Source organism: Chelonoidis abingdonii, chromosome 2 (assembly GCF_003597395.2).
Source record: "Chelonoidis abingdonii isolate Lonesome George chromosome 2, CheloAbing_2.0, whole genome shotgun sequence".
Taxonomy (NCBI): Eukaryota; Metazoa; Chordata; order Testudines; family Testudinidae; genus Chelonoidis; species Chelonoidis abingdonii.
In genome coordinates this window covers 61,155,807-61,173,455 of record NC_133770.1, presented here as the reverse complement: position 1 = coordinate 61,173,455, position 17,649 = coordinate 61,155,807, and the positions used below count along the sequence as shown (strand labels likewise).

The window sequence follows — 17,649 nt, the reverse complement described above, 5'->3', positions numbered from 1 at the left end:
CCATGTACTTTAACCATGACTATAGTAATGCTCTCTTACTAAAATCATTACTGTTTTACTTTTAACCTCACTTGAAAATATATGTATCACAAAGGAATGGGCCACTCTAGAAATGTAGGCACCAGTAAAGAGCGAATCAGCAATGAACTGCCAACCCTTAGATATCCCAACACATTCAGCAATTACACTTAACACCAGTGTTTGTGAAATTAATTGGGCATAACTTGGTCAGATAGCAATGTTACGGAAAGCTCTGCATTCAGATGCTAACTAGAGATTAGGAACAGGAGAATGATTTCTTTTACATTTGCACCCATGTCACAATCCCATAGTCTGTAATAAACACAGTGAAGAGCTGTCCTGAAAACAGCACTTATTGGACAGGGAATTTACCGTAATTTGTTTATACTGTGTCATATCTACACGGTGATGTAAAATCAGTGAGATGTTCTGATTTAATTAAACCCTTCCCTGACTAATGGATGCATATATATATAACCAGCTGAGCAGTAATCAAGTGCCCTTATATACACAAGGCCTAAATCTCATCTCACTGAAACAAGTGTAATCCAGGTGTGATGCCAGTGAAGTCAATGGAGTTGCACTGGTGCCAAACAAGAGCAAGTGACATCAGAATCAGGCCCAGACATTGTAGATTCTCCTGTTCTATTCAGATTAATGGGACAGGCCCTGAAAGCATCCTACAGTCTGCATGTTCAGGAGTCTGGATTCCAATGTGCTTGCAGAGGGGACAATTCAAAGCAAAGTTAGCCCTAATTTTGCAAGATAACATATATGATAATGGCACACTAACACTAAACATATATAACCACTTTATGAGCATACATAATATGCAAAAGTATACATTATTATCCAAAGATAATTTGCCTCTTCATTTACGTAGTTCAAATATGTGGAAAGGAACTCAAAACCAATTTTAATTAACCTAAAATATTTCAATTTACATTTTTTCCTCTCTGCAACCTTTCTCCCTAAGGTGCAAAACTTTTATGTTATAACTGCTAAAAAAATCCCTTCTAATTACTAGCAGCACCATCTGCTATGTCTGAAAAATGTGCCAATGAATATTTAAACAGGTATGTAAATACTTCAAGTCACATAATACCTCAGTGAGTTCTTAAAATCAAAACCAATTAAGGCTGACATTTTCAAAGAAAGGGAATCAGGAAGAGTGGTCAAACATGATTTCAAAAAGGTTGTGACGAGTTACCCGCATTTCAAGTTTGTTCTTTTGAAAACATCAGATCTCACTCATAAAAACTGTTAATCCAAGCAACACTTCTAAGGAACCAGGTGTCCTCCACCGTGTTTGGAAAGATCATCAAGATGATATTTCTTATTTTGCCCATGTTGTTCAAAATGTTCAGACATTTCTTTAAGCCCTGGGCGATCTCTCACTTCAGAGAAAGCCTAACACAGGGAAAGATATCCCAAAGACTTAGGCTGAATTTCTAGCCTGCACACTCCAAAAGAAATGAAGCTGTCAGACCACCCCACTACAAACTAAGCTGGCAGTTACATAAGACATAATATTGCCACTGAGGGCTATTGAGTATTACAGAACATTTATTTAAAAAAAAAATAGTACAAGCCTTCTCACACAGCATATCTCGGTTCCCTGGGAAAACACAACAAGCCAAAAAGCAGGTGGAATTTCAATTACTTCAGTGGTGTTGTATACAGACACATGCATTCCTATCCAGAAAGCTTCATATGGTTTGTGGGTCCCTGCACTTCAGAGGTCCCATAAAGGCCATTCGGTCTCTAGCAGCATCCTCTGGTGACTGAGCTCCAGAGTTCCTTCAGTGGCTGCCACTGTACTGCCTGCTTCCCTCCATTAGAGGCTGCTGCTGAGAGCCAAGAGTCCAGTAAAGCATCCCCTCCAGCTGCCAGATGCTTCTCCATCATTCTAGCACTGACTGCATGCAGCTGGCATTTGACAATGGGGAGCGCTGCAGCTGGTTACTTCAGGTTGCAACTGGGGACCAGCCCTCCTCTTGACTTAATGGATGATTGGCCATGTGTGCTCAAGACTTGAGTATGCTTTGCATAGTCTTTAGTCAAGCAACTATAGATAAGTTAAATCTGTCTCTATTACCCATGCATTAATTAGAATGCTGTTATCTTGCTCCGCTCCTCTTGGTTAGAAGATCCCAAGAACAAGTGAACACACACACATAGAGTGTTGCAAATAATGCTCTATCCTGTTTTAGTTTGAGAGAAAATACTTATTCAGGACATTATTTATGTATGTTTCTGAGTCCCATTGAAGATAATAGGATTTAAGCATGTGCTTAAGTACTTTGCTGAATCAGGACCTTAAATTATACTAGCTTCAGAGCTGTTCGCAAGTTTGTTAAACTACTGCTTAGATTTGTTAAAATGTATGTACTGTTCATCATCTACATTTCTAAGGGTCTGCTTTTCCTGAAGAGATTAATCTGGGTTTAGCATTCCCTTTTTGGCTGGGAGTATGATGAGAGCTATTAATTCATTTCTTGCTCAAATTAAAAAGACAGGAATTTTGTTTATATTAAGTATTTTAATCTATTTTTCTTATAGTGCAACCTTTACATAGTATATATCAGTATTTAAATAGCATTTTTTAAATCCCTTTAAAGCATTATATGGGCTTTTCTGTTCCCTTGCTGTCTTTTGGGAGGGGCTTGGACTGCTCCTGCCTCCCTCCTTCCTCTTCCACTCTGTACATACAGCTGTCTTTTCAGTTTACATTTCAGCTTTCCTGCTGCTACTATTAAACACTCTCTTACAGAGCCTGAGGAAGAGCTTGTACACTCTCCACAGAGCAGTACAGGAGAGTGATGCAAGAACCCAGCAATGAACCAGCGACACTGACTACACACAAAGTGCTACCAACCCACACAGGAAACAAACAGGAACAACAGAGAATCTTTTTCCTTCTTATCTCTTTTTATCTCAACAATTCTAGGAGTTCCTTGTTTTTGTACTTACTATTATATGTAAGAAAAGGTGTCCTGATGGAAATGTGATTTTTAAGTTGACAGTGCCCTTCTCACAAGTGAATAAAGCAAATTATTGTATGCAATTGTACCTTAAGTATTGTTGCTTTTCTGACAGAGAAATCTCTCTCCACACGTATGTTCAATACACAATTACGTTTCCAGTAAACTATTTTTCAGGTCTTCTAAGTAGTCTACTAGCATAGTAGTTTCGACAGAATCACTCCAGTCCTTAATTACCTGTCACTTCAAACAGTCTCTTCTTGAATGAACTGACAACATTTCCATCCTTCCGCCTGAGTAAGGGGCTGCTTCTCCTTTCTGTCACCTTCTGTTTTAACCTAGAACGCACCTTCAAGTTGGGCTCCGAGGCTAGGAATTAAGAGAAGAAAATGGAGAATTTAAAATTAAAAAGCCATTTCACCAAACAGTGCTTCCACTCCTTCAAGCACCCCTCCCTCAGCCCCCAGATGATCAGAGAAGAGAGAGCAATTTAATTACAGCTCCTCAGCACTCTCAAATGGCCCCAACCTAAGATGATGAATGGGACTGAGGCAGTTGCAAAGCTGCTGCTCCCACTACTGTTACCACTTTATACCTAAGATAGGACCTAAATTCTGAGCAGACCAGAGGGGGAAGGAGCAGCTTAAAATATGTTCTTCCCAGAAATGATGCCACTCTAAAAAGCCACCTTAGCCATCCCTTATCCTACCCCTGAGCCAACGGTAGGAGACAGCAGAGAAAGTAAGAGGGAACACTTTATTTTTATTTACTTTTTTTCTTCTAAGCAAAATCACTGAATCTCTCTTTTTTTTTTTAAAAAATTTTCTGTGGATATTATTTTGCTTGAATCGTATATATGTACCTCATGTATTAGGGGGAGATGTTCAAAAGTACTTGAAAGATTTAGCAGCACAAAGCCCATTAAAAGTCAGTGAGACCTGTACTCCTAAAACCCTTAAGTTCTTTTGAAATTGCCTCTAAACAGATATGATTCCCCATATACTTCTCCCTCTCTTTAATTCCACACCGTCAAAGCGATTTATAATAAGAGTGGCATTTCGGTGGTTATGTTAAAGCAGAAAAAGAAAGAAATTTCACTAGTCAGCCACTGAGTTTATTTTTGTTTCCAGTCCTCAGTAAAATCCCTGCTATTTCTCTTTCTCATCCCAGCTGTGCTACAGAGAAAAGTATCTCAACATGAGGATAGACAAAGTTTTCTATAGCAGTTAACAAACAGCAGAAATGTGGGCTATTAATATGCAGTTTTATCACTAAAATTATCCAGAGGCCAAGGAAAGAGTTATTCTACTACGTTCCTACTGTAGGTGACAATTGGTAACAATATAGCGGGGAATCCCCTTCTGGGTTTAGACTTTGGTCTGATGATGGAAATAGGAAGAAGCCTCTGCTGCGGCCTTTTGATTTCTTACAAGCATATAACTTATATCAAAGCCCATTGGGAGAACATTTCTTAGTGTGCAGTTCTGAGCCTGAAACCTTCGGCAGTTCTGAGCCTGAAACCTTTTCTGAATAACTGCACCGAAACAACTGCATGTGTTGCTGTACTCTGAGAATATTTATACATGAAAATATAAACTCAGTCTGAAAAGGAAGAAGTAAGATCAAATTCCAGACATCCTAGGATTATATTTAATGCATTCTGGGCAAGTTCTTCCACCTTTTTCCTTTACTAAATGGACACAGTCTTTGAATATGAATGCTAGAGACCAGGTTTTGTGGTGTTTATTAATTTGTGGCATCTCTAATAAGAAAAATGTTTCATGTACCCATTTATCTGCTCTTCTAAGTAAGCCTTTATCAAACAGACTGTTAAGGATTAGTGCAGACACCTAGCAGGTACATTTAGTGTAGAATTTGTTTATGTTTTATTGTCTGGCCATGCATCTTGTCTCATCAACCCATCTTAAGATGTAGAGGGGTTGGAAGTTCTCTCTCTCTCTCTTACACATATGCACACCCTATCTCTCACATGCTTTCTCTACCGTGTGTGTGTGCACATATGCACACACAGAGTTAGAAATGGAGGAAGAAAAGAAGGGATGAAATCCTGGCTACCCTGAAGTCATTAGAGTTTCGGCTCTCTTCTCACGTGGACTGTGAATGCATCTGTTTCCTGTTCCATTAGCTTCTACAGTGATTAGCACATTAGAAATGCCTGAGATAGATCAATGGGGATGCGAATAACTTATTATATTTAGCCTGCTCAAAGAGTGGTACAAAATGTTTAGTAAACTCAGGACTGGTTAGATTTGCAAAGTCTCTAGCCAACCTTTGTCATACCTTTTCTCATGATGCTAAATAGTTCCTGAGAGAACACTGCCTCCTGTGTGGTCTACTGTTTGTGCTGCTTTCAGAGGAACTATATAGCACCCTGATACAAAACTAGACATCTTTGAGGAAAACTTTAAATTTAACTCTGATTTTACACTTTATCAGTCACTATATTAGTGATCAATGGCTCCCTATCTAGTTGGCAGCTGGTATCAAGTGGAGTGCCCAAGGGTTGGTCCTGGGGCCAGTTTTGTTCAACATCTTAATGATCTAGAGGATGGTGTGGACTGCACCCTCAGCAAGTTTGACACTAAACTGGGAGGAGTGGTAGATACGCTGGAGGGTAGGGACAGGATACCGGGGGACCTAGATAAGTTAGAAGATTGGGCCAAAAGAAATCTGATGAGGTTCAACAAGGGCAAATTCAGAGTTCCTCACTTAAGATGGAAGACTTCTATGCACTGCTACAGACTAGGGACCGAATGGCTAGGCAGCAGTTCTTCAGAAAAGGACCTAGGGGTTACAGTGGATGAGAAGCTGTATATGAGTCAAAAGTGTACCCTTGTTGCCAAGAAGGCTAATGGCATTTTGGGCTGTATAAGTAGGGACATTGCCAGCAGATCGAGAGATGTGAACATTCCCCTCTATTCGACATTGGTGAGGCCTCATCTGGAGTACTGTGTCCAGTTTTGGGCCCTACACTACAAGAAGGATGTGGAAAAACTGGAAAGAGTTCAGCAGAGGGCAACAAAAATGATTATGGGGGCTGGAGCACATGACTTATGAGGAGAAGCTGGGGGAACTGAGATTGTTTAGTCTGCAGAAGAGAAGAAGGAGGGGGGATTTGATAGCTGCTTTCAACGATCTGAAAGGGGGTTCCAAAGAGGATGGCTCTAGACTGTTCTCAGTGGTAGCAGACGACAGAACAAGGAGTAATGGTCTCAAGTTGCAGTGAGGGAGGATTTGGTTGGATATTAGGAAAAACTTTTTCACAAGGAGAGTGGTGAAGCACTGGAATGGGTTACTTAGGGAGATGGTGGAATCTCCTTCCTTGGAGGTTTTTAAGGTTAGGCTTGACAAAGCCCTGGCTGGGATGGTTTAGTTGAGGATTGGTCCTGATTTGAGCAGGGGGTTGGACTGGATGATCTCCTGAGGTGCCTTCCAATACTGATATTCTATGATTCTATGATTCTTTTATATGACTCATCCAAGGGAAAGCAAATGTGATTTATTTCTTTAGAGAGATACAGTTTTGATACAGAACTGTCAACTTACAATGTATGATAAGATTACATTGGTGTACTAGGAACATATCTATGTGTGCTCAGACCATGAATCTAATGTAGTTATGAATGCATTTGGAAGTAAAGTAACTCATATATTGTGCTGACTCAGTTTGCGGTTAGCGTTCATTCTATTTATAATTCTCCAAACTCCCAAGCTGCAGAAGAAAATTTCCATATCAGTGACTGACTAATGTGTTGTAAATCCTCTGGGTCCAGAGAAAGAGCTCTTCAGCATTCACTGGGGAGAAGTTCCACTTGTATAGCTGGGTATTTCATGCCCAGTCACACTGATTGCCTTTCTATTTTTAACCATGTTGCCATCACACTCTGCATTTCAATCAATCACATAAACAGAGAAGGCAGTCTTTTATATGGATATCTGAGTTTATGCGCCAGCCAAGAAGAGAACCCTTACATAAAAGAGGAATCTCATTATTTAAATGAAAACAATACATTTTCAAATGAAGAGGAAGAAAACAACCCAGTTTTTTAATATTCCAAATAAAAGATAAAAATTAAAGCTTTGAAGAGTATAAGGTTCAGAAACAGACATTCTTGAATATACCTTGTGAAATGTAGAAAACAGAGCACTATGCCAGACAGGACTTTTGATGATAAGAGGTGAAAACTCAGATTTTAATACAGGGCTGATAGTTAGAGTATAGGGTTGAGGAAACAGTCCTGGGTTCTAATCCTGGCTGAGATAGCAATTTGGTCAGTTACCTTGGAGAAGTCCACAGGGTAAAATCCTAGCCCTGCTGAAGTCATGACAAAATGCTCATTGACTTCAACAGGTAAGGATTTCACCCACAATCTCTACAGGTCTCAGTTTATTCTGGTATCAAACGATCGTAACAACAGGCAACCATTAGTTGTTTTGAAAGCATTAAAGAGATACCCTCAGGTAGTTTAGACTCCAAATATAGGTTTTGTTCTTAAAAAAGGTTTATCACAGTTCAATATTAATATAAATGATTTATAGAATTAAAATTTTCATTGTTTAAACTGAGTGAAATGCAAACAAGTGAACTAAAAGCAAAAATAGGAAAAAGTAAATTATATGTTTACATTATTTCACTTCTGATATTCAAGCTTTTTTATTAGTAATTCATATAAGGATTTTTCAAAAATATACTATATAATGTTTAACATTTCATTGTCCCTTTATTTAATGAATGTTTATAAAGTGCTTGGAGATCCTTGGATAAAGATGCTAAAGAAGTATTAAAATTATTCACTAGTAGGTTTAAATGAGTATGTGGTATGATGGTTTAACTATTGGTTCTTAGAAGTAACCTTTGCTATGCTCCATTATCAATCAAAAAAGACCTTTATGACTCCATATAGTGCTTCACTGACACATTAAGACCCTGATTCAGCATGGTATTTAAGCATGTGCCTAACTTTAAGCACATGAGTAGTCCCATTAAGTAAGGTCTACAGCTAGATTCAGCCTGGCTGGTAAAGGATGGCGCAAATTCAAGCCAAGGAGGATGCATCCCTAAATCAGGGCAGGAGGTGTTTCCACAACTGCCCTTCATTGGGGAAGCTATACAGGGATAGGACAACTTAAGTTTCTCTTAGAGACTCCATAGCATCCCTGGTGGCAGATGCAGAAGTAGGATTATGCTGACTAAGAAGCCAGCATAAACCAGAGATGAATCTAACTCATAGCTTGTAAAGAAATTTGCATCTGGTTCTCAGCTCCATCAAGCTTTTGCATTGCCAGTCAGCACAGCACTTTGAGCTAGATCCACAAAGGGACTTAGGTGCCTACATGCCTATTTAGGCACCTAATGTCAACATTTAGGTGCCCCTGGTATTCACAAAACCTTCACTATCTTGCTGCCACTAAAGTCCCCTAGGCACCTAAGTTTCTGCAAGTAGGATGTGCAAAACCACGTAATTTCAGACACTGCTGAGTCATTCGGTGCCTAGCTCATTCCTAAGTGATGGCAGGATTCTTAAACTAGGTATTCCCCTGCCTGTCTCACATGCAGGGCCCAGTCTGGTAGGAATGCTCTGAGCCCTACTTAACCCTCACAAAAGACAGATGGCCAGGACCGGCGCTAGGGGTTTGAGCGCCCTAGGTGCACGCCCTGCGCGCTGGTCCCCCGGCTCCGCAGTCCTGCCTGCGGACGGTCAGCAGCTCCTGCGGCTCTGGTGGAGCTGTCGCAGTTGTGCCTGCGGGAGGTCCACCGCAGCCGCGCAAGCAGCCGACCGTCCGCAGGCACGACTGCGGCAGCTCCACCGGAGCCGCGGACCAGCGGACCCTCCGCAGGCACCATTGCGGCAGCTCCACCGGAGCCTCCTGCCGCCCCCTCTGGCAAAATGCAGCCCCCTAATAATGCTGGCACCCTAGGCGATTGCCTAAGCTGCCTAAATGAAAGTGCCGGCCCTGTAGATGGCTATGATACTTTGTGCGGCTGGCTGTGTATTTCCCATTATACCCAACAGCTCAGTGGTTAGAGCACAACCCTGGGCTGTGAGAACCTAGATCTAAACTCCCACCTGCCTGATTTGGAGCAGAATTTGAACCCAGATCCCAAGTGTGTGCCCTAATGACCGCTCTAGTGAATATTTTAGGGTGAGTTTCTCAATCTCTCCCTTTTAAGCTGTTCCACTTGGTATAAATAATTAGCTATTATTGGAGCAATGCCTTGAACTTGCCTTTCCCACATCCCAGATGAGTTCCCCTAACTACTGGGGATATTTAATTATTTATATAAAGTGGAACAGCTTCAACAAGAGAGATTGAGAGACTCATCTCTGAATACCCAACAGCCTGGTTATTTGGGCACTCTCCTGGGAAGTGGCAGGCCCTGAATTCAAGTCTCTGCTCCAGAGCAGGGATTTGAAAACAGATCTCCCACATTCCTGGCTAGTTTAGGTGGCTTCCTTGCTGGCTTCTCTGAATCCCTTTCTTAGGTGCCTAACTCTTCCCATACAATGCATGGAGCCTGGGCACCCAGTTTGGGGCTGTGAATTCTACTGGGCAGAAGGGCAGGTAGGAGTTGCAACACCTAACTCCATTTGTAGATCTAGCCCTTTGTGCTAGTATCGCTGATATCTCCCCAATTTAAGGAAGGGAAAATGTATCATACAAATATGCTTTGGATAAAAGGAAGCAAAAAGAAAAGGTTGGTGGTAGACAGTTGGTGGAAGAACTGAAGAATCATTCTGGACATGCAACTCTCATTTGCAGTGTGTGTTCAGATCTAAAATGTTATGGGCCATTTCAGTAATGTTGGCAGTTAAGCATCCCATTGCTATCAGTTTGCTTAGTGTCTACTGAAATGCTGACCATAAAGACCTCATTCGATATTACTTCTCCAATCTACTCTAAATGGGCTACACCAAGAAATCAAGCAACACATGATTTTTAATTTAAACCAGGACATAAGAATTATAGGCAACTCAGGAGGTCAGCTGAGAGCAACAGCAAGAATGCTCTAGTTCCTTGAGAGAGGCAGGCAGCTCTGCATAGCTGAAATTTTGGGTCTAGAGGAAGAAGGGTGGGTTACATTAGAATGAATTTTTGGAATTTTGAGGTAGGTGGTTGTTGAGTGCCATTGCAGAAGATGATGTTACTACCCCTGCTATAGCCATTAGCAAGGAAGCCAGTCGCAGTGGGGTAGACTCAACCAAATGATAAGTTAAAACTTTGTGACACCCACCCCTTACACGGTTTCAAGTTGCTCTCTAGGGCAAGTTGAAATTTTCTTAATGGTTAGGTGAGACATACAATAGTTCACACTTATGTAGCCAGTGACCTGTAGGGAGACAGTACTGCAGCAAAGAGCAACAAGCCTAATGTTGGCATTAGAAAGAAAATATGACACTGTACATAAGTACAGATGATTTCACTGAGATCACCCCTCTTACTCAACTGTATGACATCCCAAGTAGCTCCAGTCTCTCATGAGTAGTGTGATGATGTAACACAAACATGGGAGACAGAAAAGTAATACACTTAAATCATGTCACATATTACAGTTTTCTTAATTACTTGCAGTTTACAGATACTGGCATTCCAGAATGCAGTCCAAGGACTGGATCACTCCTCAATGTGCAAACAAGGCTGAGATTTCTTGGCTAGGATTACCTTGACTATTTCTTTAATTAAACATACTCAGATATTTAAGAATCCTGTTGGAGGAATAAAAACACCTAACATTAAAGGGGTAAAGCCTTATAAATGAAGGGTGTTTAACAGATAATAGTACACTGCTTTCTGATTGTGCCTGGAAAACAGTAGTACTTTTGTATTAGAAAAGTATGTGCCAATTTCAAATCAGCATTTAATGAACCTAGGCAGGAAATGGGGGATGGGATAGGGGGTATAGTGAGACCTGAGGAGCAGAAAGTGAGGTTTTGTCAAGGCTCAGGATGGATCTATAGTGAAAGCATTTCCTTCTATCAGCTCAGAGGCTGGTTTTAGAAAATCATAGGAAAGCAGAGGCAGTGACACTAAATTTGACAATAGTGACTGTTTAATTTTTAAACATTCAACAGGCAGCAACTTCTGCATGTTTCCAAGATTTGTTGCATCCTATGTAAGAATGTCAATCTGTTCTCTATAACTCATGCTAAGATCACTATTCCTGAGTTCATTTAGAGAAATAATAATAAGGAATGTTGTGATGTGTTTAAGTCCACAAAGAGAAATACGACAAAAATAAAGAATTAGCATTACTATTTAATAATTTTAATTGCTGGTTGGTATTTTCTGTTTGTTTTCGGTTACGGATGGCCGTTTTATTTGGGACCGGGAGGATCATATTTTAAGTTGATTTGAATATATTATGCCATAGTAACATAATATATTATATTGCATTGACAAAAAAATTAAATTGCTGACATGACTACTAGTTGTATTACTAATCATTTAAATTGTTTTTAAACTTACAGTGTTATAGCTTAGAAGTATCAATAAAGGCAATAACATTTTCAAAGTCTGATTTTCAATAAGTAGGATGATGCTTTAGACTGGAACAATTTGCCAGTCAATTACGGAAATAAAACGGAAACCTTAACATAATACAAGACTGGTTGTAATACACTCTCATCTCTAAAAAAGAGTGATTTAAAATATATAAATAAAAAGGGGATAACATAACTCTGGTACATCCTACAAAAGTGAAGGCCAGGGAAGATAAATGGACAGCCTTTTAAAAATATAGAGAATGTTGGATACTGAGAGCCCCCAATTCCTCTCCTAATTCTTTGTTTCCACAGACAGAAGCCTGAGCCTGCATCCTAACTTAGGTATGTTTGTACATCAATATGGGTGGGGCAGCCACAGCAATACTTGGGGAAACCAAGGCTGCTTAAGATAGGGGACCGCTGCTATTTCAAAGAGTAGCAATCTGAAAACTACTGGGGGAAAGCATCTTTGTCCTTTCTGTCCCCAAAGGATCTGGGGGGAGGCTGGGAAGAACACACATACATACTTCCCCAATAAAGGGTGTCATGCCAAGAGTCTGCGGCTAAGGCGAGTGCCTCATCAGCATGCCATTCCAGTGAAGACAGCTGAAGAAAGAGGAGCATATTTGCTCCCCAAGAGTCTGGGCAGCCGGCAGGGGTGGAAAGAGGACTCAGGAGAAATGCACTCACACACAAACATCTCTGAGTAGGAGGGACCAGAAGCTCCCAAGTCCTTCCCAATAATCTAGACAGCATAGAGAGCAGAAGAGTACCACACCTCCATTAGCGAGAAGGGTAATTGATGCTATTGTGGGCTCCCTCTCGAAGATTCTAGGATGTCCAGGACCCTTCCAAAGATGGCAGAGAGCTGAGGGAAAGGGGTTCAGAGAGCAGGGTTGCTGGTTTTGAGCTTCCTGCTCCCTCAATGGCTTGCTGGAGAGCTGCCAGTGACCCTTACTTTACTGGAGGTATGTGAGGGTCTCAACTTCATCCCAGGATGTAGCTTCTGGGAGAGGCATAAATACTCACTGCTCTGTTTGGTGGTTTCCGGCTGCTGCTATTTTAAGCTGCCCCAGCCTCTTCAGCCACCTCAGAATATTTGTATTTATTAAAGGCCAAAATGTGCATTTAGTTCTCCCAACCCTTTGATTTATTAAGTTATCTCTGTGCTTAGAACATCACTTTCCAACACAATCCAGTAATGGGGAGTTAATTCTTTGGATAGTATGGGCATCTCTTATGGCTGGCACTCTGGAAAATGCCAGCACATTATACTAAAAGTTCATTGGCTCTTTAATTCTGGTATTTTAAAATGTCATTTCAGGTTGAAGTTAGATTTATGAGAGAGAAAAAGCCATTTGCACTGTTTCCTCTAAAGCGTTTCCAAGAACCACACGGAACATCCATTTGGATGGGCCTGACTGTTGGGTGGTCCCAACAAGGCTAGAGCATCATGTACTGTGGTGAAGGATGAAGATGCTTTATTTTTCTGGCTTGCATCACCTAATCTGTTTTCAGCATACACAGAAACTGTTTCCTGATCAGCCGCTTGGTTTAAAGGGAATGTTGATCACGTGTGAAACCTTTTAGCCCTTTGCTTTATTTTAGTTTTGTAAAAGGTAAAATGCTTTATTTACTCAGGCTAAGGTAAATATCCAACCCCTAAATAAAAAAACAGGGTTAGTGAAACACATGTTAAAACCAGCTAATTCGATTAGAGAGGATATTTCAGCCCTTTAGCTTTCTTCAGGCTATGGAAGCAGATTTAACAAGGTTAGTTGTTTTTCATCTATAGCCTAAAGAAGGTTCAGAACTGAAATCTTCCCTCAAGCTCTTTTGTAAATTCCTACCATGCATTTTAGAATCTCCCTCTCTGTTTTTCTTTGTAGTCTACATATTAATGTAAAACCTGGTTCATTGGCCATCCCAGGAAGCATTAAGCTTGCCTAATGAAGTCTTTGCTGATTTAGGTATACATATTTTATATTGTACCATATCCTCTTGCAGAGAATTAGGTGCCTTTTAAATCAAGGGAGATGGAGCAAATGATGAACACTGGTTTGGATTCTCTATTGACATTTGGCCTTTTTGTGTCACTTGGGAAGCAAAGGCAACAGATTCTGGCTTCCAGCTGCCAGAAGAAAATTCTCTGGCTATGGGGAGCTCTTGGCATGTATATGCCAGATCTAGGCCCTGCATCTGCTTTGACAAAATTCACATTGACTTCAATGGGGCCTGGATTTTACCTATAGAGCTTTAATACATATTATGTGGGACGCATAGACCACACTGTGTTTTGGGTTTGCTGGAGTCTTAGGCATGTGCATACCCAGCTCCAGGTTATTAAATGCCCATGCCAAAGCTGAGGTGTCTCTTTCTTCCTTCTACACACCACTCATAATTTGGATATATTTCAGCTCATGGCTTATGTACATTATGTAATTTATGCAACGGAGCTATTTGTTCACATTGCTTTCACATAAGTTGGTATGTAACCACTCCATGTACTGGCCTCCAATAAAAGTCAATTTCAATAAGAACTATGTGCATGAAGTGTTTCCCTGGTCAGACCCTAATTTTGGTGTTAGACTACAGAAAAGTTTGTTATATTATGTTATGGTGTGATTCTATGACTTAATGGCTTATCCTGAATTTTCCCGTGGCATCACAGGGAAAGCCAGATTATTTAAAAGAGGATCCTTTCTGCTACAAGAAACAGAGGAATAATAGGTAAATAAAAAAACAGTCTTGGAATTTGGGGGGGAGGGGAGTCATTAAAACTTCAGCGTGAACTTCCCCACTCCCTTACCCCTCAAATTTAGAAATTTAGACCCCACTTTAACATTATGGGAGAAAAAGGTGCAGCAAGTCAATTACCTCTCAATAACCTGTGTGAGGGACAGCCCTCATTTGGTTAGTTAGGGGTCAGCTCAGGCTCACGGCTGGCAGTACTTGGTTTAGAGGAGATATCCCTGCATTGAATTAGCATCATCCCCACTTCCACCCCAGTATACCCAACAGTGCTAGCTGGGAAACTACACAAAGCTACACTTTCTGTGGGTGTAACTAGCTAGTCCCACTCCCCATTGCACTCTCTCCTAACATCCATAGAGTCATTATACTTCACACAAGAAAAATGACTCTCTCCATTGCAGAAGTGCCAGAGCAAATCCCGTTACCCCGGCACTCCAAGCCTTTGCAGGGCCACATTTTGACCCTTAGATGCCTAATCTGTAGACTGCAAAATATTCATGCTCACGTCCTCTAGTCCCCACACAAGAAGGAATTATTTAATATGATGATTAAATCCCAGGGATTTTAATCTCATAAAAAATCCAACAGTGATAACTCATCTGATGGCAGGCAACAACTACAACACTGTATTTCGCTAGCCTGCAGAAGCCCAGGATTAAACATCACCACCTTCTCCCTGAATTTAAAAGGACATTAATTTCCTCAGTAGATGAAAGCTCGGGAGGTCTACACTATCTAGGCATACTGCTTAGAGTTGTGCAAAGGTAAAGCAGGATGTCAGCATGTAGGGACTTTGCTATAATAGTACATGATGCCAAGAAAACTAAACACAAAAAGCAATATGTCTTGATTTCAGCATGGATAATTCCGGGGCAAATTCAGCTTTGGTATAAGAACGTGCAACTCCATTGAAGTCAGTGGAGGCTGAATTTGGCCCTGAATATTTGTTAAACATATGTTTCAATAGCTCCTATGATTCTGTAGTATGAAGGCTGATTTTGTAAAAGGAACTCTCATGTTAATCAAGGCAGTGGGGGGGGAGGAGAGAAAACCACCTGTTTTAACTCTTAATTAGGCATAGATACTGCACATCCACAATGAACTTAATTAAAACAAGTTTACTTTCAGATATGCTCTTTTTGTTCTGGGATATAATTCCAGTCCCCTAAAACTTAATTAGCTAAATATACAATGTAACCTTCCATCTGGTAGAGTAATTTAACTGGAATAATTGTACACCACCATAACTCAACGAGACACTGAGGAAAAGCATTGAAATGCTATTTCCTTTCCTTTGGAAGAGAATTATGTACAATTTCAGCATGCTTTGCATTTCTAACAGTTAAAGCCAACAGGGAGGTATCACTCTCCATTTATATTACTTTCCCATGAGAAAATCAACAGCAAAGTATAAAGCTTGTGCCGTTATTCATGAACAACTCTGTAATACTTATTTGGCTTTAGCTAGAACATGTTATTTGGCAGCTAAAACCTTTAATTAGAGTTGTGGGTTTGAACAGATTTTCATTGAAACTATATTTTGTAGGAGCTTAGAGAAGTATAATCTTTACTAACCAACATATTCTATTTTGGATGGGCTGATGTCATGTGACTTCCAGTATTCACCTCTCTCTCTTTTGTCACCTTTCTGCATGCTTTGATTTGTTTTCCCCAGTTTTCAACTTTTCCCTGCCACTGGTACAGTAGTGGTGAAATCTCAGCTCCATTGAAATCAAGTGGATCTTGGCCATTGACTTTAATCTCGTCAGTATTTCACCCTCATATTTTGACTCTCTGGGAACTCTCTTATTTGTAGGGGAGAGATTTTCAAAAACCCCCAAAAGATTTAGGAGCTCAAGTTTCACTCACCTTCCATGGCATTTGTGCTTTTAAATCCCTAAGGCGCATTGGAAAATCTTCACCTATATGTATGTATTATGTGATCTATTCTACACCCTTACTCAAGCCAGGGTCCCCTTGGCTTCAAAGGGATCTTTGCCTGAGTAGAGCAAAGGGTCCCAGTGTCTTCTGCTTGCTTTTTGATGCAGAGCATGTTCATTTTTGGAAAGCTTTCTGTGTAACAAAATCAACATTTATCATATTAAACAGTTCACAAATGTAAAATACATAGGGTGCAGTTTTGACTATTTGTTTTCTACTTAGGAAACAAATTAGCGTGATCTCAGAGAAGAGTAATACGTATGACAACAGGGCTGGGAGGATTGATGTAAGAAGAAATGATTATAAATATTTTGCTATCTGTACATATGAGTCTTTAGAGATGTGGTAATACAGTTTTCTTTGCAGAGGAACTAACAAATTTAAGGACCTGATCTTGCTGACGCTTATGGCAAAGTCCAGTTGGCATCAGTGGCTATGTGATTAAAGGTAAGCATGAGTGTTCATCCTGTATCAGAGCTTAAATTAGATATCACTCAAAATACATTGTTAGCTGAGAATTCAAGTTTCTCATGTGTATTTCCGATCAACGCAATCCCTTAAAATCACTGATGTAACAGCCAAGCCAGCCTCCATTCATAAGACTTACCATCCAATCATCATAAAACTCTGCAGCACTCACAGCCCAAAATGAAGGAGACAAAGGGAGCATTAAGAAGACAGTAAGGGACTAACTTTGCATAGTTTGGCTAAATGATGACTAATTGGGGACACAGTAATCATCTATCCACTAAGGAGGCAGAGGAATTATTTAGCGTAATACAGGGTGCTGTAACTACAAGTAATGGGACTAAACTAGGAAAAGAATATTTGCATTAAAATATACTGGCAGGAGGTGGTGGGGGGGAGCATCCTGAAAGTGAGCTAGAATAGTCATTTAAAGGGAACCCTTTTGTCTGACACACTGAAAAGTAGAGTGTACGAATAAAATACATTACAAAGAATGTTCCGCAGACAGAGGGATGAACAAAGGGTTTCATCCTGCTGGACTTGAAGTATGGATCAAATCCTAATAGAGCAGGCCCTTTCTGTGATGCTGTCTTTAGGTTTATTTTATCATATTGCTATTTTTGTGTTAGATTATTTTGCAGTGATTTACTTTTTACTTGGACTAAACTGCAGCAACACAACATTTACAACTCTAACTCAGGTAGCTACAGAACATTAATAGTACCAAGTAGATTGCAACAGTATTATATTTCTTCAGAGCTATTGGGCTCCAGTACAAATTGATTGCAACTTTCCTCTAGCCTGTTCATTATATAAATCCGGAAGAACCTGTTAACATCAGTTTGCTTCAGATTCATTCTTTAATCAAAAGTGAAAGTCTCCTCTGTTTCTCAAACCTATTATTACTAATTATACCCTCCAAACTTATCAATAGAGACTTTAACAAGGCTAAAAATTCCACCTAGTAATTAGCTGTT

At 40.2% G+C, this 17,649-nt stretch overlaps 1 protein-coding gene across 4 annotated transcripts in view; it reads right to left on the bottom strand.

The window, feature by feature from the left end:
* The window catches only part of HDAC9 (histone deacetylase 9), a 362,822-nt gene that overhangs the window by 251,936 nt on the left and 93,237 nt on the right, over window positions 1-17,649 (bottom strand). For all 4 annotated transcript variants that reach the window (XM_075062394.1, XM_075062391.1, XM_075062392.1 and 1 more), the window contains exon 7: window positions 3,243-3,374. In XM_075062394.1, coding sequence (XP_074918495.1) covers window positions 3,243-3,374 — 132 coding nt within the window. The remainder of the gene's footprint in view (window positions 1-3,242; window positions 3,375-17,649) is intronic.